This window comes from Lycium ferocissimum, chromosome 7 (assembly GCF_029784015.1).
Source record: "Lycium ferocissimum isolate CSIRO_LF1 chromosome 7, AGI_CSIRO_Lferr_CH_V1, whole genome shotgun sequence".
NCBI classification, from domain to species: domain Eukaryota; kingdom Viridiplantae; phylum Streptophyta; class Magnoliopsida; order Solanales; family Solanaceae; genus Lycium; species Lycium ferocissimum.
Genome location: NC_081348.1, coordinates 35,838,445 through 35,860,980, shown reverse-complemented (window position 1 = coordinate 35,860,980; position 22,536 = coordinate 35,838,445). Strand labels below are relative to the sequence as shown.

General features: G+C 33.5%; 1 protein-coding gene and 1 long non-coding RNA gene across 5 annotated transcripts; one reads left to right on the top strand and one right to left on the bottom strand.

The window, feature by feature from the left end:
• Positions 1-1,167: 1,167 nt before the first annotated feature.
• On the bottom strand, positions 1,168-10,852 carry LOC132064674 (protein DA1-like). Of its 4 annotated transcripts, XM_059457746.1 has the most exons (13): positions 10,576-10,852; positions 5,387-5,419; positions 5,293-5,350; positions 4,893-4,974; positions 4,156-4,230; positions 3,789-3,858; positions 3,546-3,644; positions 2,880-3,083; positions 2,742-2,795; positions 2,497-2,606; positions 2,054-2,112; positions 1,529-1,570; positions 1,324-1,453 (listed from the first exon to the last, which is right to left on the bottom strand). In XM_059457746.1, coding segments are annotated over exons 1-13 (930 nt in total). In that variant the 5' UTR covers positions 10,618-10,852; the 3' UTR covers positions 1,324-1,451. The 4 variants fall into 4 exon arrangements, with proteins under 4 accessions (XP_059313726.1, XP_059313727.1, XP_059313729.1 ...); XM_059457743.1 differs by having other exon boundaries at positions 1,168-1,570; XM_059457744.1 differs by having other exon boundaries at positions 1,169-1,570; positions 5,296-5,350.
• On the top strand, positions 5,955-9,395 carry LOC132064675 (uncharacterized). The gene is made up of 4 exons (XR_009416604.1): positions 5,955-6,224; positions 6,517-6,690; positions 7,861-7,936; positions 9,028-9,395. It is a non-coding gene; the product is annotated as an uncharacterized LOC132064675 (long non-coding RNA).
• Positions 10,853-22,536: the final 11,684 nt, after the last annotated feature.

Sequence of the window (22,536 nt, the reverse complement as noted above, 5' to 3'; positions counted from 1 at the left end):
GGCCCTCTTTTTTAAATTTCAATTAAATACTCCCTCACACATAATGTTATATTTATGCCTTTACCATTGTAAAAATTTTCACTAGAAAATGACAGAAATGGTCCTTTAAATATGAGAGTACGTCTAAAGTTATTGCTTTATGCATACTTATAGCCTTTTGACCGAACTTTTAAAATCAGTTAATTTTGAAAGTATTTTTTTGAAAGTGTTTTTTAAAAAAGACTTTTTAATGAGAAGCAGTTTGTGTTTGGCTAATTAATTTAAAAAATACTTTTGACAAATAATTAGTGTTTGGCCAAGCTATTAAAAGTGTTTCTAAGTATATTTTGTCAAAAGTGTTTTTGGGAAAAAAAAGCTATTTTTTAGCTTCTGAAAAATAACTTCTGCTACTCCCCATAAGCACTTATTTCTCAAAAAAGCTTGGTCAAGCACCTCATTTTTTTAAAATAAACACTTTTGGCCTCTCAAAAGCTTGTCCAAACAGGCTATAAATTCTTTAAATTTATCATAACTAGCATTTCTTGTTAACACCGCTAGTAAAATTACGGCAATCACGTGAGGAAAATATTGTACAGATTCTGAGGGACGGAGCCAGGAAGGGCTAAGCGGGTTTTCGGCGAAAAATGATATTATTTATACATGATTAAAATTACTTTTATGTATATATTATAGATGTTAAACCCCATTAACTTATTCGTGTATTTACTTTTTTTTTTTTTATGTTTTGAACCCTTTTTAATGAAAAACCTGGCTCTGTCCTTAAATTTTGATAGCATAAGTTTTCCTAGTCACAAAAGTTTTTCCGCCACCCCCTTATGTTCTCCATCTTCATGCGCCTCCCCTATTCTTCTCCACTCACGATTCACGAGAATAGGGATAATAGGTCATTCCTAAAGTATCAATGTATAAATGACTTTTCTAAATAAAATTAGTGTATTTTCACTTCTTTTTTCAGCTTTTGCCCGATCATGAATATAATGAGTTGATCAATTTCTCGTACCCACATTCTCTTTCTTTACTTCAAAGTGATGTGGATTCCAACCACACAAGGATTTTTAGTTCTTCTGAGCTATATTACTACTTTTGTTCGTTCAAAAAGTTTTATAGGGTCAGCTGTTACATGTGATAGTTAACCAGTTAGTTCATTTGAGTTGTAGTGGATGTTGATTGAATTTTATAGGTGGTTTACCATTGAACTATGGTAGTAAAAAAATCATTTCTATCGTGCATTAACTTGAGTTAAAATTACAGTTGGACACTGGTCAAAAAAGAATTGAGAGAGCAAGTCACTGTGGTAAATTGCCTGTATTCACTATATGCTTCATTGTGTATCTTAGACCATATCGCTCAACAGCCCATTTCACCTCTCTGAATCCATGACCATAGATCTCGTTATAATTTTTTTCTATATGGTCTTTCAGATACTCTTTCAAATGTCTCAAGAATTGAGCTTCTTCACTTGTACCATTCATAAACTCATCACCAACAAAAGCATGCCATTCTATCCACTTGTGAGACATAACTTCACAAATACCTTCTTCAATATGTAGTGGTATTCCTCCTCTGTAGCCTGCAAAAGAGATATTAGAGAAAATGATTACTACGTTAATGAGTTGTCAGAGAGAGCATACTTTTTCTATTATTTTTCATGGACCAAGCACGTGAAAATTATTTTTGATAATGGGTGGCGGTGAGATTCGATCACAGGACTTTTGGCTTGCTTTGTTACCATGTTGAAGTGTGCGACCATCTCATCTAAAAGCATAAACTGTTAGAGAGAACACACTTTTAATATTTAACTATATTCTGAACAAAAAGAGAGTTAGGAAGCAATGTTTTCTTTCTTTCCTTTGGTTTGAGAATTGAGAGGTAAAGTTGGTGAGAAGGAAAATTTGTTATGTTTCTTCTCTTTTGTCGAACTAAAACTAGGTTTTGAGGAATGTGATTCCATAATTAAGTTTGCTTTGATTTCTTTTTAGTCTTTTTCAACATAAATGATAAAACAAATGCTACAGCTGATTATATTAGACAAGATCAACTAGCTAAGGATCACCTTGAATCTGCATCCAAGCGTGCATCATTTCATGAGCCAAGGTTGCTCCCAAGGCCAACCTGTTTACAAAAGACCATTGGCACATGCCATCAATTCAAGTAGGGAGCTGATTACATGCGATGCTTTTAAGACTGGAATCAAGTGCTTTTTGGAAGGAAAAAGAAAACTGGGCATCAGGAGTTTTTTATTCTGATAGATTTTGTGAATGCCCAAAAGCTTTAAAGAAATGAGTAACATCTCTATAACTCTGAACCAGTTTCTCTTCTTCACCTGGTCATATCAACTGTTTTAGGACATCTTTACCAAGAATAGACTTTTGAGACTGTTTATATAGAACAATGCGATGCAGATTCTTTACCCCATTAGGCACATCTCTAGAATGGGAGTTATTTATGAAATATACCATACTCATCTGAAAGTATAAAAGTAACAAAGAAAGTTACTTGGGATAGCCATATAGAAGCTGGATTGATGTCACTCTGTGTCCTGGGAGCAGGTGATATACGCCTTTTACCACTTCAACATCGTCACCCTTTTGTATTGATCTTGTCACCTAGCATAGTGAAATGCAAAATGACATACACCAAATATCTTCTGTTTCATTCATGAGAGGGTATAAAATTTTCATTCTTTTACGAGAAGAAATGTAACCGTCTAAGAGAAGTGTAACAAAAATAGATATACTCACATAAGTTCCGGCCTCAAATCGGTAACGCTCAAAAGTAGTCAGGCCAAGTGCTCTCTGGAAAACCAACCAAGTTCTATTATTATCACAAAATTTGATGTTATAATTGCTCTTGCTAATCTAGACACCTGCTCTAAGTACCTTGTTAAAGATTCTGATCATCTCTTCTTCATCAACTAACAGAACTGGAATGTAGCATCTGATTTCCATGTTTAATCCTTTGAAAAATCTATGCACTTCATTAAGAAGGGGCTTACATTCTTCAGGATCCATCACGGCCGTATGACGACAGTCAGGGCAAAGTTTCCGACCATCACTCAGAGTGATATATTTCATATCTCCTAACTGCAGAAAGGTGGGTAATTTTTCACTAAAATGTTATAACTGCAATTTGACTAGACTGTCTTTTACTCTTTATCCTAGTATCTGCCAGTTGTGTACTAACAGATACTAGAGTGCATCCAAGTTCGATTAGGAAGATATCAATTGCTAGTTAAACTGCCTCATGTATGCTAGAACAGCAGTTGCAATAAGCCAATGAGAATAGGCAACATAATAATGTTAATATGGTGCACTAGGTATTCAGTTTGCTTTGAATCTTAATACACCAACTAATTTCCTTATTGTTGATTATAAAACTCCAACTTATATGCGTGTCTATAATTGTCGCTATGTGATTGAATCAAGGGAAGATATATTTGCATTCAACAGGTACTTTTGTGCCCTCAGGCTCAACGGAGCACATCGGTTTATTGACCTTTCCTCATTTTAGTGAACAATAGGTTCAATACATAAAGTGTCATAAACCTTGAGTCTGTAGCAGCTACAGCATGTAGGAGTTCCATCAGATATATGCTTTTCACAGTATGTCTGGCCCCAGTAACACCTTAACCACGCCGAGCGAATCTATACAAAAATTTTGTGTTAGAAAGCCGTGATCAAACATAAAAGAAGCAACAGGTAAATCATATTTCCTAATCATTTCACACTTTACAAGGCAAGAAAGACTGAAGAAGTTCAGAAAGGATACATTTGAGGAATAACACAAACCTGTTCCTCACAAACATCACAAATAGTAATATTTCGCCGCTGCCTACTTTTGCTCAGCGAAGAAGTGCCCCTTCAAAGCACAAAACCATGCACATTTAATTGAATAGTAATGGAGAAGAAAACATTCAGATAAAAAGAAAAACTACTGCAGAATTCTTTCTTTCTTATGCTTCTCGCTATAGCTTCCAGAACGATAGTTAGCCTTCTCTTACATTTCTGTTCCTTCTTATGACAATTAGGTTTATCAAAGAGAACCAGAGAAGCATGTTTTTTTTTTCTTTTTTCCTTTTCTTCGCATAGACAACTACCAGTCAATTCCAAAAAAAATCTCAACTCTTTACGGGAACTTTAGTTGTGTTACACTTACTTTGATGTATGTCCAAATGGCTTATACTCCTTGAAAACCTTCCACCATTTCAGTCCTCTGCATCCAGTACTGGTGCTGTATTGATGTAAAACTTTTGATTAGTAAAGGGGAGTGAAATAGGACAATTACACAAATGTGACATATAACAAAATGGTTATACTAGTTTTGCTTTCATAACTATCACCTCCCTGTCTCCTGAAACTAGTCCCTGGTTAATTGAAAGTAGATTGTTCTGGGATGATTTAGAAAAATCATCATGTCACAAAGATGAACAGGTCTACAAAGAAGTATTTTCCTATTTTTGTACCACCTGCTAGCAGAGACATAATCCTCCAACAACCAAAATGAAACTGAGCATATATCATGAAATTGACGGAATATGGTTGAATAACATGGAACCGGTGTAGTTTCACAAATGAGAAAAAAGGTGTTCAGCCATATCCTATCATGAGTTGGGATAGTATGTTTCAGAGCTCGTCATAGTGAAGTGTGTAGAAATTAGAAAACATAAGTGCAGAACATCCTTCATTTAAATCCTGATCATTTCCTTGAAAAGACTTATCATCCTAAAAGTATCAGTCTCAAAAAAGATTCACATTAAGGTCTCATTACTACATTCTTATCAAAACTGTGGCAGAGAAGTAAGTGCGGTGAAGCCCAATCTTCACCTTAGATGGAAATGCTGAATTCCCAAAAGCTGCTAAAATTTTCTTAGTAAGAGATAAGGCCATGATTACCTCGACTCTTTAGAAGATATTATGCTTTGTTCCAATGCTTTTGCAAGTTCTTCTGCCTCATCAACCTGGGATGACTCCTCATCTGACAAAAAGTGACCAAATCTATAGATTGCCCGAGGAAACTTCTTGTAAGGATGTAAAGTTCAAGCAAAATAAGCAAGAGAAGTTTTGAAGTTTTAAAATTATGAAAATTGTGGGCTTCAGATAAAATTAGGGCAGGTGCTTTTCCCTAGAGGAAGCTATCCCAGCACTAAGGAAAATGCATAACCAAATAGGAGTTTATGTTTTTGTGGATGTCCAAACTATAATTATATGTATTTGTGAGTGTTGACTTTCGCCTGCTTAGGACGTTCGCTTAAAAGAAGTTAGAAGAAAAGGATACATTGTTAACAGCCCTTACCACCCATGTATATTTGTTTTCCCTCCGATTCTTGAAGAGAGAGTTCAACAGCATTTCCCTCCGATTCTTGAAGAGAGAGTTCAACAGCATAAACCACATCCTCGATCTCATCTTCTGATAATTGGTCCTGTATTCAACGTTTCAAATGTGTTGAGATGAATTTTCAAACTTTAAACTTTTTCCTTTAGAACATGATTTAATTGCAAATATCTCATCAATAAAAAGTACATAACAAATTAAATTTCACAGAACTTTAGGAAGTCATGAAGAAATTGATCTCTTAGTACGAATAGCAGATAGCTTCTCGTTAAGAGGCTAAATAACTACAGATCTTAAATCATATATTGATGTACCTAAAGGACAACAGGCAATAAATCAAATTTCAATGTCGCTAAACTAAATCATGTCTCTAGTCATTCACTTTGATTAACAAATCTCAATGATAGTTGTCATCATCTAGCATAGATCTATGTAAAGTACAAACACTGAACGAGATTCATGGGTGCATGTGCATGCAAGTGTTATAGCCAAAATATTTCTTGACACACTATAAAGAATGATATGAACAAGCAAAAAGGGCCGGGGCGTGGGTGCATGTGCAACCAGATATCATATATACATATAAAAGCAAGCAAAGGGCCCGCTGACGTGGCATCCTCACAAACCAAAGATTTGCCTTTATCTATTTTCTCCTTTTTTTTTGGGCAATTTCTCATTAATTTAATTAATAAGTTGGAATAGACAACAAACAAAAAAAACAAAAGAACTGTTTTGTATTTTAATGCGGACTCCAAAAGTCGCTTCCCAAACGACAAAACCCTTGATAACTGCCTACTCCAACAAAACAGAACAGTCCCTTCGAGTAACGTATCTTCCGCTTTCCACAATTTCTTTCTCGCCTCAAACGGATGACCTGAAATTTCTCTTTATTGGTGTGAACTTACTTTCTTCCATATCTCCGATTCCGATAGTACACAATTGTTATGATTATAATTTGATTAGTTTGTAATTTTGGATATAAGTAGCCTTCCTCTGTACAGTTTTCTTTTCCTGTCTTCTGTGCATTGTTGTTAAGTTTTCCAAGGGATGAGTATTATATTGCTTTACGCTTTTCAATTGGATACTCAAGTTTTATTATAATATACTTATTGATGCTTCTTCTTCTTCTTCTTCTTAATTAGTTGCTAATGTATGGTACATGTGTTTGATGTATAAAAACTTCAGAGATGGGGTCAACAGGGGCAAGGAACTGCGAGTCGGCAAGCCAGCGGTTTACAGAATTGTGTGTGATGAACAACAATTGTGCTTCTGTTTGCAACACTGAGGGCTTCCTGATGGCAAATGCAAAGGCCTACAATCGCCATTGATTTTGTCTTAGAAATTGTTAAATCTATCTAGGTAATGCAGTGAGTAGTAGTAACTATATACATGCATTGAGAATAACCTGCATATATATATACTAGTTATGTGAGGCCCGTGCCAAACTCAAGATATAAAAGCAGATATTTTAACTAAAGAAATATAATTTGTGTTAGTACAAGTGTACAATAACAACAACAACAACCATATACCCATTAGTAGTCCCACAAGTAGTTATATAAAAGAAAATTTTCATTCCACTCCTTTAATATTTTAACTTCCATTTTGATGAAATTATTTAATTCAAATCAAATTTGGAACCAGAATTTGACATTATAACTTATGTATCCTAATTTTCTGAAGTTATTTAATTCTAAATAAATAATCTATACATAGTTAATGAACTTTTAAGACAAATACATAATTTAACTTGTGCAATGAGATGGAGTTGCTCCTCTCTTAATTAGGGATTAGGGGTTCGAACATGGATATGGAAAAAAATCTTTGGAGGAAGCGCTCCCGAATAAAGTGCGATCAAAGGCGAATTATCTGATTAATTGGCTCAAATGTGGATATCGAGCACCAATCAGAAAACCAAAGAACGTGAAAAATGAGGTAGGAGGTTCGATAGCTTTTGAAAAGTAAACTTTAAAAACAAAAACAAAAAAATTGACATAAATAAATAAGATTAGGACCTAAAATTAATTAATTAAAAAGTTTTAAAAAAATTTAAAAATTATTGTAAGGACTACAAAAGTGTCCCTCCGATATACTAAAAGTAGACTTTAAAAACAAAAAACAAAAAAATTGACTTAAATAAATAAAATTAGGACATAAAAGTAATTAATGAAAAAGTTTTTAAAAATTTGGGAAATTATTGTGAGGACTACAAAAGTCCTCACATTCCCTCTTATATATAATAGTAATATATATAGCACGAAGGCTACTATTTTGAGTGCTACTATTATTGACTGTAGCATTTTTAATATTTACTCATTTAAAATTATATTTGATATGTATAGGCCAAAATGACTTTGTAACTAATTTTAGTAACAGAGTTAGGAATATCGGTGAAGTTTATGCCTAGGAATGTCGGTAAAGTTTATACCCTCCGTTTTAATTTTCACAGCAATTCGTGTCCTTTGAATTTTGACTTTGCTAGAATGTATTATGGAGTATATTTCCTTTTGAACTTTTCTTCTATTGCAGGTCTTCAATGACGGCCGTAAGAGCTGCAAGAAACAAATACCTGCTAAAGATTTTAGCCAAAAAATAAACTTTGTTGGTAATGACTCCCTCTCTTCTTCCTTCTCCCACATATATTTTTTCACATTTTAAAAAGACATGCTACATAGAAGAATCCTCGCCCATCCTTGTATTTTCACTTTTTTTTGTTCGTTTTAAGCTTCAAATTTCCTATTTTGTCAACCCGAATTTACACCATCTTATTGATTTTGCCTACTCAACTCCGTTGCTTCTTTCTCTCAAAACATAGAAGTAGGAATCAAAAGAATTGTTTTCTTGAAAAATAGATACCTATGATTTCAAAGGCTTTAACATTAGTTTTCATGTAAGAGCTCTTATAATTCTGTCTTGACAGTACAATATAGGCGAATTTGATAGACATCTCAGAATTAATCATTAGGTGCTTAACTGCTCTTTCCATTTCTTACAATTTATAATTAAATTGATTTGAGTGGAAAGAAAAGAGATGAAAACAAACTCTTCACATGTAATTGAGAGGAGACAGGGAATAAGAGACGTTTTTGATGTCTTGGTCACTAAGCTCTTAATCTTTGGTACAACTTGATTCATCCTTCTATTTTTTGATTTTGTTTTATAGGTTTCGGGCATATGATCGGCCATTTATAGTCACTCTGACTGAGTGACTCTTTGAATTTCTTTTGATTTCTTTGGTTTGTGGGATTTCTGTGGATATCTTTATGTATTTTCTTTTTTCTGTCACTTATGCTTGCTTTACATATAAGAAAGAAAAGAGATCGTGTAAAATTATGTGTCCGAAATCTCTTTGACATTCGACTTTGATTTCGAGACTCAAAGATTTAAGAAAAAATAAACATAACTCTGATATGGTATATTCAATGTTTTCTAATTGGTTACTAAGAAAGTTTTGGATCTTGATGAGATCATTAGCTACGTATCATCCCTTCGATGCCAACTTTGATAAATTAGTTAGATGGCGTTTGTTTTAAAATTTGCAAAAACTAACTTTGCAAATTTAGTAGTTGAGTTTTTTCTAGAAATGATTGGTTGATATGTTATTGCTGATAAAAAATTAATCAATTTATGTTTCAAATTATGGGGTTAGACATTTACCAAAATGGTTGAATTTTGTATATGGATGTTTTCATGCAGTTCCTCACAAGGAAATTAGCTAATCTGAATCCAAGAAGCATTTCAACATGGATGTTTGATCCCTCCAAGGAAGCAAGTTAGTCAAACATATAGGACTATTGACGAGTTTTTGGCTTCGTGAATATAATTGTTCATGAATTCTCTCCGACATGTACCGAGATGAGGATCGTTGTATCATACTAATAAATTTAGTTGCAGGGTTTGGATTTCAAAGTTATGAAGGTGGTATAGAGGAAATTTAGTTCCTCTAAATACGTTGAAAATATCTAGAGTCACGTTGTACTAAAGAATTTACTATAAACATTATTCCTATATCAATTTGAAACAATAGTTCAATATGGCATAATGACTTATTGCCTCCTTTGCAGTACCTTTATGAGATTTCTACTCATATTTTTCTTCTTTAAAATCCACTCATTTTAATGTGGTGTTTTTGCATCCCCATCCATTTTGGTATGGTGATTTAAAGTATCACCTATCACTTCTTTAAATTATTTTCTTAGTCATTGCTTATACAATCCTTGATTGGTGATGAGACTGTCAACAAGACATGTTTAATTATTGTCACTTTATGCATGCATTACTACATTGCGGGATATCTTCGTCTCCTTTTTGTTACATTTTACCTTCTTTAAACTGTTTCAAATGGACATAATATGTAAAATGTATTCTTTTTTCCTTAATATTGATTGTGATATACAAGCTATTGACATGACTAACTATGAAATATTAAATAACTAAGAGCTTATTGTTGTTAACTAAGTAGAACTACTATGATGATATTGCTTGCTGATATTATAGATGCCTTTTCGATTGACACGAGATCTTGAGACTGATAAAAGAAAATGGAGTTCTTTTTTTTCTTTTCTTTTTTTTGATTTGTGTTGTGTTAGTTTATAAATTATTCTACTTTTCATCTTCATGTTATTCGAATAGAAGGAAATTTTAGAAAAATCCAGTTCTATTATCTAATGAAACAAATATACCAAAACACTTGAAACACGTGTTTACTAACGAGGCATCTAAGAGATTCATGTATTCAAGTTACGCTCATACACTGACATATATTCTTTAATTTATCCCTTTTAAAATATGCTAATAAAAAGCGCAGTTCATTTAAAATAATTGATAATACACAACACACGCAATGTAACAAATTGATAATAGTATCAATTTATTATAAAATTATTACTGTCGTTCTATCCCGAATATATTTACAATAATATCAACTATTATAAAATTACCAATATCCTTTATACCGCGCGAAGCGCGGGCTATTTCACTAGTTGAGAAATAAATCTACAGTTCTATCTGAAAAGCCAAAAAAGAGTAGGAAAATCTAACATCAAAGCACTCAATCAAACTATAATGATACTACATTAATAGTATTAACAAGAAGAAAAAAAAAGGGGCAACAAGCACTGTAGGTCCATACATGCGCGGTCCGGGAAAATGGACGTATAAGGGTCAATCGTACTATCAAAATAATATTTTAAAAGACAAAGTATATAATAGCAGTATATACTATCAGAAGCAAGAACATCAAACCTCGTATGATGGAGCTTCATCCAGGAATCTATTATCCAGCATTTTCAAGGTTAAAATCCTCTGGTTTTAAGGAAAAATGAAAAAATGCTACAGCAAATTAAAACATGAAAAGGCTATTCACAGAAAAACTGCAAGTTTACTGGAAGATTGAGATGTGGAACAGGCTATTTTGTTGAGTCGTAAGAAAATCCACAGATCAACAGGTGTATGGGATATTTATAATTTGTAAACATGGGGTTCTAAGGAATAAACTTCCAACATCTGCATTTGTAAATTCAACTAAAGTGGTAAGTGTGTATATTGTTTATTGTTGTCCGTACAAATATAAAATTCCAATTGAATAATCATTTACGTAGACTTTGACCGAGATGAAGTCAATTCTTCTTTGGAAAGAAATCTTTATGAAATCTAGCAAGTGGGCTTCATGTTCACCAGCCAAGCTTTTCATTTTCATAAATTTTACTTTTATTTGCTCATTAAAAAGAGAGTAAAGAACTCACATTCGAAAGACAAACAAATACACCCAAATTTAAAATTAATGAGTGGCACTGACAGCTAGCATTTGCTCGAAGGTGTCGACACGGTTTTATTCTCTTTCGCATCTCCCTATTGGAGGGAAAGGAAGATCACATGCCTACTATATGAATCTTGGTTGCATCTCCTTCCCTTAACCTTTTAAGAGTTGGGAAGCATACCCTCCACATTTAGATTAGGAACGATAACCCCTTAAGTAATATTTTTTGGTGATTTTTTTTTTTTAATTCTTTTTCTATAATTAAAATGTGAAAGTAAATTATTTTATCCATATGTCTCGTCGTATCCTGAGAAATATAAGACCATTACATATAATTTTTCCATGATCTCTATATAATAAAACTAACATATATTTTTCTAAACAAGAACATACAAAAACTACGGCTTACCTTTCTTTTCCAGCATAAATGAAGTTCACAACAATATTTTGATATTTTTTCTTTTTTTCTTTTTGCATTTTCAACATAAAACTTTAGCTAAAAAAATAAGGTCCAACTTGCAACAATCAGAAGGGAAAATGTCACGTTTTGGCAAATTTTGATGATTCAGGGTGCATAGGGTGACTTTAACCACTGGTATAAAAATCAAATAACAAGCATTGTGTTCACTCTAATTCAAAAGAGCAACGGAAGATTGAACATGCTTGTTATTCTTGTTAAACCTCGTTTTCTTAGCTAATATTTTATGTTGAAAATAAAAAAAACAAAAAGAAGTTAAAAATATCAAAAATCCTTGTTGGACCTCATTTATGCTGAAGAAAAGGTGCGCCACTTTTTTTGTTTTTATTTAGATAAATATTTAGTTGTTATTATATAGAGATCAAAGAATAATTATATTCTAATGGTCTTATATTCCTTTGGATATGAAGGTATATATTATTAATAAAATAGGAGTTATTTCGTATTTTAGTTCTAGAAAAAAAAAGATTTTTTGCGAAGAAAAAAGAGTCTCATTGGAAAATATTACATAAGAGGGTTATCGTTTCCATTCAAAATGTGGAAGGAGATATTATTTCCCAACTCTTAAATGTTAAGGGGATAAAGTGAGATTAACTCATTCGGAATAAGGTCCAAAATTGTCCTTATGATTTTCTAATGGTTTTGCCCTTCGTTTAAAGTTGAATCAACAATGCCTTAGCGGCTTAGCCATTGCAAGAATGGCACGTGCTCGTGTGGTTTGAGAAATGGTTTACTTTGCATTGCAGTTACCACATTTAGAAAATAGGAAATTAATTTAGTCGATAAAAACAAACCCCTTTGATTAACTATGTCGATCTATATATGCTTAAATGCATGTATTCCAAATGACACTGCTAGCCTAAATAGACATGACTACATGAGTAAGTAACAAACACAAATAATTAGCGAAAATTTCGGGCGGAAATTGAAAAATAAATGGGCACCAGTTGAATTAGCTAGGTACTCATCAGTCCAATATTATACTACTAGAGAAAAAAAATGAACCAAATCTGTAAAGTTCAATAAAAATAGTTATAATTATTAATAAGAGATGGATTTTTTTCTCATTGAAAGATAGGGGGTGACTTAATATGTGTCGAGCAAAAAATACAATCAACTTATCAAAAGAAAATGAAAACATTTTGGGAAGGTGTTCAAAATGAAACCAAATGATTAAAAGCTGAACAAAGACTAATTAATACAGCTTTTGAAACTTTTTTGTGTGAAGAATAATTAATAGTTGTGGCCCAACTTAGGCAAAAAAGGTGGTGATTTTTCTCATTGAAAGATAGCGGGTGACTTAATATGTGTCGAGCAAAAAATACAATTAACTTATCAAAAGAAAATGAAAACATTTTGGGAAAGTGTTCAAAATGAAACCAAATGATTAAAAGCTGAACAAAGACTAATTAATACAGCTTTTGAAACTTTTTTGTGTGAAGAATAATTAATAGTTGTGGCCCAACTTAGGCAAAAAAGGTGGTGGTTTATTTGGAGAAGCCCATCAGGCGTTACTGGACTCAAATAGGCACCGACCCATTATCATTCCACTGCAAAGAGCGGGGGGCAATTCGCAGAATTGCCCTTCTTTTGGGGTGATCTTTAAATTTTGCCCCTCATATTTGAAATCTTTAAAATTTGCCCTTCGGCTAACACCCATGGTTTCGTGTTCGAACCCACGCGAGAAAATTTTAAAAAAAAAAATCGCAAGGCGAGTTTAAATTTCGCTATGCGGATCCGGATACTTTTTTAAGGAATTACAAAGTTATGCTGACCGATACTTATGCCTCAGGCGACTTGGCATAAGATGCGGATCCGCATAACTTTGATAATTCCTTCACAAAGTTATGCCGGTCCCAGAGATAAAGTTTATGGATAAAGTGGATCCATGCCTACTATGTCAAAAAGTAGGATTTGACCAATTTAACAAAGTCTTGGCCGTACATATTGGATGGTTAGACAAATTATTGGTTCCGAGAATCTGGAGTTAGTGCATACTTCTTCTCAACCCGGAAAAAGCCTTGATTCGAACTAAATTCTTGCAATTATTAGGTAATCCCGAAAAGAGTCAACCGAAAATTTATGGTGTTTCAACATGCCACTCGACGAAAATATATTTCACAATGGATTATGCTATACATGGAAAGATCAGCATCGCTACTGTGATCATACATAGGCTTTGAGCGTAGAACCAATTTGTGTTATGTGCAAGTGTTGTGATGAAGAAAGTTTGCCCATTAAAAGTATGCCCCACCGCATAACTTGTGAAGAAATTATCAAAGTTATGCGACCCGATACTTATGCCAAGTCCGCCCCAAGGTATGGTAGATGCGGGTTCGGCATAAAATTTGTAATTCCTTAACAAAAGTATGCCGGGTCCGGCATACACGCGATTCAACCCTTGTCTTGCGATTTTTTTTTTAATTTTTGCTTGAGCGAGGGTTCGAACTCAGAACCTGCGCGAAGGGGCAATATGAGGGGCATAATTTAAAGACCACAAATATGAGGGGCAAAAATTAAAGACCAGCAATATGAGGGGCATAATTTAAAGACCACAAATATAAGCGGCAAAATTTAAAGACCACCCCAAAAGAAGGGCACTCCGCGCAAAAAATTGAAGAGCGGGAGCTATTCATTGCTTTGTGAAACCAGCCTCATGCGGTCCACCCCACTTCAGGGGTCAAGTAGCCCATGTTTTAAAGACCACCCCAAAAGAAGGGCACTCCGCGCAAAAAATTGAAGAGCGGGAGCTATTCATTGCTTTGTGAAACCAGCCTCATGCGGTCCACCCCACTTCAGGGGTCAAGTAGCCCATGTTTTAAAGACCACCCCAAAAGAAGGGCACTCCGCGCAAAAAATTGAAGAGCGGGAGCTATTCATTACTTTGTGAAACCAGCCTCATGCGGTCCACCCCACTTCAGGGGTCAAGTAGCCCATGTTTTCACTTGGGCCACATGATCCAACTCTCTGCTTGGATAGGGCAGACCAGAAATTTGCCGATCAAGCCCAACCTTTTTTGGTACAGCTCAATATATCCCACAACTTTGATGCTCCCACTTGGGTTACAAGTTCACATTACTGAGCTCAGCAAGCGGTTTGGTGTCATGCACTATCATAAAGACGTTAAATTCATTGCTAAATGGCGATGTGGGATAATTTGTTGTATTAGTGTAGTGCTGCACTTCTTTTTTATATCACTGGTGTTTTGACATTTCTCAACTAATTATTAGTGTTAAAAGGCAACCCCTTAAACGGTTACTCCCTCTGTTCCAAAACAAGTGTCACTTTAGCAAATAAATGATTCTCGCTTTAGAAGACAAAAAATACTACTAATTGTTTTCAACTATACCTTTATATTAAAGAACTCTTTTTCTTAATAGTGGTCAATTCTAAAAAAAAATCTAATAAATATGAGTAACTTAGTAAAGTATGTCTTGATTTATTATTTTTTCTTAATGGGCGTGAAATGAGCCATAGCAACATTTTTTTTGGGATGGAGGGAGTACTATTTTGAGAATTTCGTACATAAACTATTGATGTTCCTAATCCCTATAAACCATAACTTTTTTTAAAATTAAAAATCTCCACTTGAAAATATGATAAAATGTTTGGGATAATTTGCTCAGAGGCGAGTGGGAGACGGAAAAAAATCTTTAAAATACGTCCCAGTACAATAAGTGCAGGGGCGGACCCATGTGTTAAGTTTTGGTGCTCGAGCACCCATTAACCGTGGTGGATACTCTGCGTAGACATATAGAAAATATTGAAATTTTGGTATAAAATGATAAATAGCACCCATGAGTCAATAAAAGATCTTGGTGCTCCGGTTAAAAGATTTGTAAGCTTTAGGTTAAGCCATGGAGTAGCCAAATTCGAATCCTACTGAAAGAGATATATTTTTTGTTGATTTTAATGTGAGCACCCAGAAACACTGAATAGTTTTTTTTTTTTTTTTTGGGTGGGGGGTGGGGGCAGGGGGGTGGTTCTAACCCATTCATTCTATAATAATGAAACTAAAACGAAGTTATCATTGAAAAAATTAGGGCCCGTTTGGCCATGAAATTTTTTCACTTTTTTCGGAAAAATGTTTTCACTTTATTTGGAAAACAACGTTTGGCCGTGGAAATTCCAAATACAACTTGAAGTTGCATTTTAAGTTGTATTTGGAATTTGAAAAACACCAAAAAACTTGTTTTCACTTTCAATACATTCAAAACCAAATATTCTTTAACAAAACTATAACCAAACACAACTCCATCTTCAACTCCAACTCCAAAATACTAAATAAAGTGAAAAATATTTGATTTTCATGGTCAAACGCCTACTTAGAGTGTGAAAATAAAAGGTCTTTTCATAATGATATCTTTCTCAAAGAGCCGTACATATGCAACGTGAAAAATAGTAGTAGTAGCAAATATTTGATGAAGTAGTAAATTTGAGGCTTATAAGGTTCTCTCATGATAAGACATTTTTTTGCGCGGAGTGCCCTTCGTTTGGGGTGGTCTTTAAATTTTGCCCCTCATATTTGAAATCTTTAAAATTTGCCCTTCGCCTAACACCCATAGGTTCCGGTTCGAACTAAGAATCAAAATTTTAAAAAAAATTCGCAAGGCAAGTTTAAATTTCGCTATCGGGACCAATACTTTTGTTAAGGAATTACAAAGTTATGCCGGACCGGCATACTTATGCCTTGTGGGCGGACTTGGCAAACTAAGTATCTTGGTCCGTATAACTTCGATAATTCATTCACAGTTATGCGGTCCGCATAAAAGTTGCCCATTAAAAGTATGCACCGCATAACTTTGTGAAGGAATTATCAAAGTTATGCCGGACCCGGCATACTTATGCCTTATGGGCGGACTTGGCATAAGTATGCGGGTCCGTAACTTTGATAATTCCTTCACAAAGTTATGTCGGATCCCGCATAAAAGTTTGCCCGATTAAAAGTATGCCCCACCGACATAACTTTGTGAAGGAATTATCAAAGTTATGCGGACCCGCATACTTATGCCAAGTCCGCCCATAAGGCATGAGTATGCTTAAGTCCGGCGATAAAATGTGTAATTCCTTAACAAGTGTATCTTTGTTGATAGCTAAATTTAAACTAGCCTTGCGAATTTTTTTTAAAATTTTATCGCGCGTGGGTTCGAACCCTGAACCTACGGGTGTTAGCCAAAGGGCAAAATTTAAACATTTCAAATATGAAGGGCAAAATTTAAAGACCACCCCAAAAGAAGGGCAATTCTGCGAATTGCCCATGATAAGAAGGCGGCAAGCTTTTGAATTCTCTCATTCAAAACTAAGCCTTATTTCCGTCTTTATAATTTTTTCTGTTTTAAAGCATCAATAAGTAAAAGCACTCCTCTTAATATTTATAAATTCTTAATAAAGATTGCCTAAAAAGTTTTTATCTTAAACAAAAGTTATATATACGAAGTTAAATGCATTTGTGCATCAACAATTGACGGGAGAACGACATTTCATCTTTATTTTTCATAAATAAGTTAGTTGTCTTTCGACTTTTCCAATTAGATAGTGGTAATTATAAGACACCATCATCCAACTATATAACACAACCATTCGACGTATGACTTATTGACCTTTAAATTATCATTTCAAAAACGGAAAAGGGCCAAATATACCCCTGTACTATGAGAAAAGGGTTAAATATACGTCTCGTTATACTTTCGATTCAAATATATCTCTGCCGTTATACTATTGGTTCAAATATACCATTCCTTCGTTAAGTTTACCCAAAATGGACATCCAATCCTACATGGCACCTGACATATGATGAGGTGGATGCCACGTGTCATGCCACCTCAAAGACTCCTAACCCATTTTACCCCTTCCCTCTATTTGTTATTCTACCCCTAAAATGTCTTCCTCTCCACCACCATTACCACCATAGAGTTGGTTGATCGGAAGAGAATTCCAGCAGATTGGCGGAAATGACTTGCCGCCTAAGAGCTAAGATTACGGCGTCGTTCGCTTCGCTGCCTAAAGACATTCATCCTTGCTTTCACATCTTTTGCGATTTCTTTGTTTTTATGCAGTAAAACTATGCTTTAAGCCCTAACTGGATAATCAACTGTGCTAGTGCTCGTGATCATGTTTCCCATAGCTCAAATGGTATCATTGAATGTTAATTTTTTATAATTAGTGTGCTGTTATACTAATCTGTAAACAGGCTGAACCATTTTAGAATTCGAGGTTAATAAACCCATAATTAGTTTGTTTGATCTACTCTATAACATTAATTAAAAAAGGCAATCTTAGTTTTTTTGGGGTTTTTTTTTTTTGATGCAGGCTATATTGGTTCTTTGAGCACCTAAAAATACAAATGGAAGTGTATTTTCTTTCAACGAAATTATTTTGTTAAGAACTAAAATAATGTTACTAGTTTTGGATAGGCAAAATACTTTCTATTGTTCTTTTGTGTAGATTTCTGTTGGAATACAGAGAAGAAACAAACAGATGTTGGAGTTGGGGGAGGGTGCAGAATTGGAAGGAATTTTTTTTTCGATCATCCAACTATATGGTGGCAAGGGTGGTGGAGTGGAAGGACATTTTAGTGGTGAAAGAACAAATAGAGGGAAGGAGTAAAATGGGTTAGGGGTGTGTTGAGGTGACATGTCACGTGGCATTCACCTCATCAAATGTCAGGTACCACGTAGGATCGGATGTCCACTTTAGACAAACTTAAAGGAGGGATGGTATATTTAAACCAATAGTATAACGGCGCCAGTATACTTGAGTGTTGACAATCCGCTCTTTCTTAGCTGTTCTTGGTTTATGATTATCTTGACTCTTGTTTTCTTTGTTGCCCCCTCTTCTCCTTTCTGGTTTTCGGAATATATTTAGACCGAAAGTATAATGAGGAATATATTTGGCCCTTTTCTCCTAGTATAGGGTTATATTTGGCCCTTTTCCATTTCAAAAATATATATCATGACATCAGAATAATAAAAACTTCTATAGATTGTCATGCATAATTAACATTATAAATTAATGATCACTATTCATGAAATCAGAATAGCGAAAACTTTTATTTTTATACATTCTTCATATTTTCTCTTTGAACATTACTATCATATATAAGAGGGAATGTGAGGACTTTTGTAGTCCTCACAATAATTTCCCAAATTTTTAAAAACTTTTTCATTAATTACTTTTATGTCCTAATTTTATTTATTTAAGTCAATTTTTTTGTTTTTTGTTTTTAAAGTCTACTTTTGTGAGGACTTTTGTAGTCCTCACAATAATTTCCCAAATTTTTAAAAACTTTTTTCATTAATTACTTTTATGTCCTAATTTTATTTATTTAAGTCAATTTTTTTGTTTTTTGTTTTTAAAGTCTACTTTTCAAAAGCTATGGAGCCTGGAGACTTTTGTAGTCCTTACAATAATTTTCAAATTTTTTTAAAATTTTTTAATTAATTACTTTTAGGTCCTAATCTTATTTATTTATGTCAATTTTTTTGTTTTTGTTTTGAAAGTCTACTTTTCAAAAGCTATCGAACCTCCTACCTCATTTTTCACGTTCTTTGATTTTACGATTGGTGCTCGATATCCGCATTTGAGCCCAATTAATCCGATAATTCGCACCGCATCGCGCCTATTCGGGGGAGCACTTCCTCCAAAGATTTTTTTCCATATCCATGCTCGAACCCCTAATCCCTAATTAAGAGGAAGGGCATTCTCCGCCTGCACAAGTTAAATTATGTATTTGTCTTAAAAGTTCATTAACTATGTATAGATTATTTATTTAAAATTAAATAACTTGAAGAAAATTAGGATACATAAGTTATAATGTCAAATTCTGGTTCCAAATTTGATTTGAATTAAATAATTTCATCAAAATGGAAGTTAAAATATTAAAGGAGTGGAATGAAAATTTTGCTTTTATATAACTACCACTTGTGGACTACAATGGGTATATGGTTGTTGTTGTTGTTATTGTACACTTATGCTAACACAAATTATATTTCTTTAGTTAAAATATCTACTTTTATATTCAGTTTGGGCGGGGACGGCCTCACATAACTAGTTAATAACTATATATAAGTGAGGATACTTAAAATTTGTCGTCCTCAGAGCCTCAGAAATCTAATATGGTGCTTACACCTGGCTGCTCAGTAATTGACTTTTCATGCCGTGTTTTCATTTTTTCATTTTTGCTATTATTCTTTTAATGAAGGCCACTCATGGACTTCTATCATTGGTCGGTTGTGCAACTTTTTCAAGAACCTTTTTTTTGGGTTTTTTATTTTGGTGTACCGTATTCGCATTGGATTCAGATTAAATTCGGATCATGTACTGCAGCATCGATTTCTGGGGGTGACGCTCCCAATAATTTTTTTCATTCTCAGGAGCTCGAACTCGTGACTTCTGGTTAAGAGTGGAGAGATCCCAATCAACCCACCACAACCCATGCTGACAACTTTTTAACAATCTCTTCTTACTACTTATTAGGTTATTCCTCCGGCCGTATTGTATGGTTGTTTTAACTTCTATATTTAGTTTTAAATATATTGTTATTTTATATATTATTTATTTATTTCAAATTTATGCTTATTTAGATAAGTGAATTTATATATAACTAAGAAATCATATTAAATTTGTGGTATTTAATTAAGGATAAATTTAGTAAAAGGATTTCGACTTTCTATTGAAAGTGATTTCATAAAGGGTGTGTCCGGACTAAAAAACCATATAATATGGATCGGAGGAAGTTCTTTTTTTATGATGTCCTTAAACATTCAAAATCTAGGTAACTTTAGAGCCAAAATTTCCTTTTTAAATTAAACTTTTGTTGTGTCTTACTTTACATTTAAACATTTCTCACGTCATAGGTTTCTCCATATGTTTGTCTCTATTTATTTTAAACCCCCAATACCTTACCTCTTTAGTGAGATCATATTTGCTAACAGATACATAAAGTAAAAATTACCGAACAATGTTGTATAATGTTGAAAATGAAAGTAGCGTTATCAGTAAAGACCATATTCATCAAATGAGTCCGGAGCCAAAATGGCTTCTTTTTACGTACCATTACACCAAAATGGCATGCCTTTTTTTTTAAAACCCAAATGGGTATTTCGTTTTTTATATTAAAAACGAAATTAAAAAAAAAAAAAAAATTGTTGCATTTCGTGCAACATTGCACGAAATGCAACAATTTTTTTTTTTTTTTTTTTGGGAAGGAAAATATTAAAGGAAAATGGTTTTTTTAAGTTATTTTAAGTTTTTAACCGTTAAAAACTTAAAATAACCATTTTTTAATATTTTCCTTCCCAACGTCTCTCTCTCTATTCTCTTCCTATTTATACACCACAACCCCTTCTCCTCCACTATATTAGAAATTTCAAGAATTCCTCCATTAAATTTCTTCTCTTTGCCATCAATTTTCTTCCTTTCCATTAATCTTCGAACCAATGATTTATAATACTAGACTTGTTTGAAATCTTTAAATTTTGCCCTTCGGCTTAACACCCATAGGTTCCGTTCGAACCCACGTGCGGTCAAAATTTTAAAAAAAAAAATTCGCAAAAAAAGCTTTAAATTTCGCTATGCGGACCGGCATACTTTTAGCGATGAATTACCAAGGTTATGCGGACCGGATACTTATGCCTTGTAAGGCATTTAGCATAAGTATGCGGTCCGTATAACTTTGATAATTCCTTCACAAAGTCGGAGTCCCAAAGATACAAGTTTGCCCATTAAAAGTATCTTACCCCCGTATTCGATAAATTTGTTAACGAATTATCAAACTTATGCCGACGGGGCATACTATGCCTTATGGGCGGACTTTGCCTTGAAGCATATATATGTATTTGTCATTCCAAACTAATTATGGGTTGCATTGTATAGCGGTATGTTAATTGTTAAACACCACGAGGCACGAACCCATTGTCATTAACGTGAGATACTAACTACTATTCGCTTTTAATTCGATACAATTTATTGTTAGGTTTGGAAGATATATACGAGGATCCACACGAATCGTTATATTGATTTGTTAATTTCTTTGGGATATAATTAATTACCACAAACTCACCGTCATGACGCAAAGTTTTATGGTTACTTTAAATTTAATAGCTCGGATTCGAAAAAATCTAGTACTATATTCGTTAAGTTGGACATATCGCTTGGGTTGCTTGTCTCAAGTCAATTCATACTTATGTTAATTGTTGTTAATTTGTAAACCGAGATTAAGCATGTGAGTTGGAACAATATCCGCATAAGAAGATTAAAATGCAAGCTCGATCCGAGGCATACTTTCTTAGAAATGCAAGTGAATATCTTTGGAGAGCGAGATTTTTAGTTATATTTAGTTATGCGCCGATCCGTGACTTTTAGTTGTGTTTAACTAAAAGTCCGCGGAGAAACGATTTTAGTTATGTTTAGTTATGCTTGGTCCCAGATAACTTTGAAATGAAACGTGCTTTCACCACAAGGATAGTTGTATTTCGTTCTTTAATTTATGGCATTGCTAAAGAAGATAGCTTAATGTTGCACGAAATGCAACAAATTTTTTTTTTTTTTTAATTTCGTTTTTAATATAAAAATGAAATTAAAAAAAAAACAAAATTTGTTGCATTTCGTGCAACATTGCACGAAATACCCATTTGGGTTTAAAAAAAAAAAGGCATGCCATTTTGGTGTAATGGCTGTAAAAAGAAGCCATTTTGGCTCCGGACTCAATTTTGATGTCTGATTAACTAAGAATTGATTTTTTAATCATAAAGTATATATAAAGAACTAACTCGAGATTTATTTTATGAATTTAGATTATTTATTGAGTTTCGTTTAAACTAAGGTTAAAACTCACATTTAACTAGCATAAAGCCTTGAACAAAAAATAATAAGTGAAAAATTAATAAATATAAAAAGAAATCTTTTATCTATAAATAAAAAACCCCATATAAAATTCATAAAAATTAAAAAATTTTTTTTAATTTATAAT

Excerpts from the sequence above, each read along its gene's own strand:
- LOC132064674 (XM_059457743.1), bottom strand. The coding sequence starts at position 10,617 with ATGCTGGATAATAGATTCCTGGATGAAGCTCCATCATACGAG. Across the intron at positions 3,859-4,155 it reads CCATTTGGACATACATCAAA|GGGCACTTCTTCGCTGAGCA; the intron begins GTAAGTGTAACA and ends TGTGCTTTGAAG. Across the intron at positions 2,796-2,879 it reads TGATCAGAATCTTTAACAAG|AGAGCACTTGGCCTGACTAC; the intron begins GTACTTAGAGCA and ends TTGGTTTTCCAG.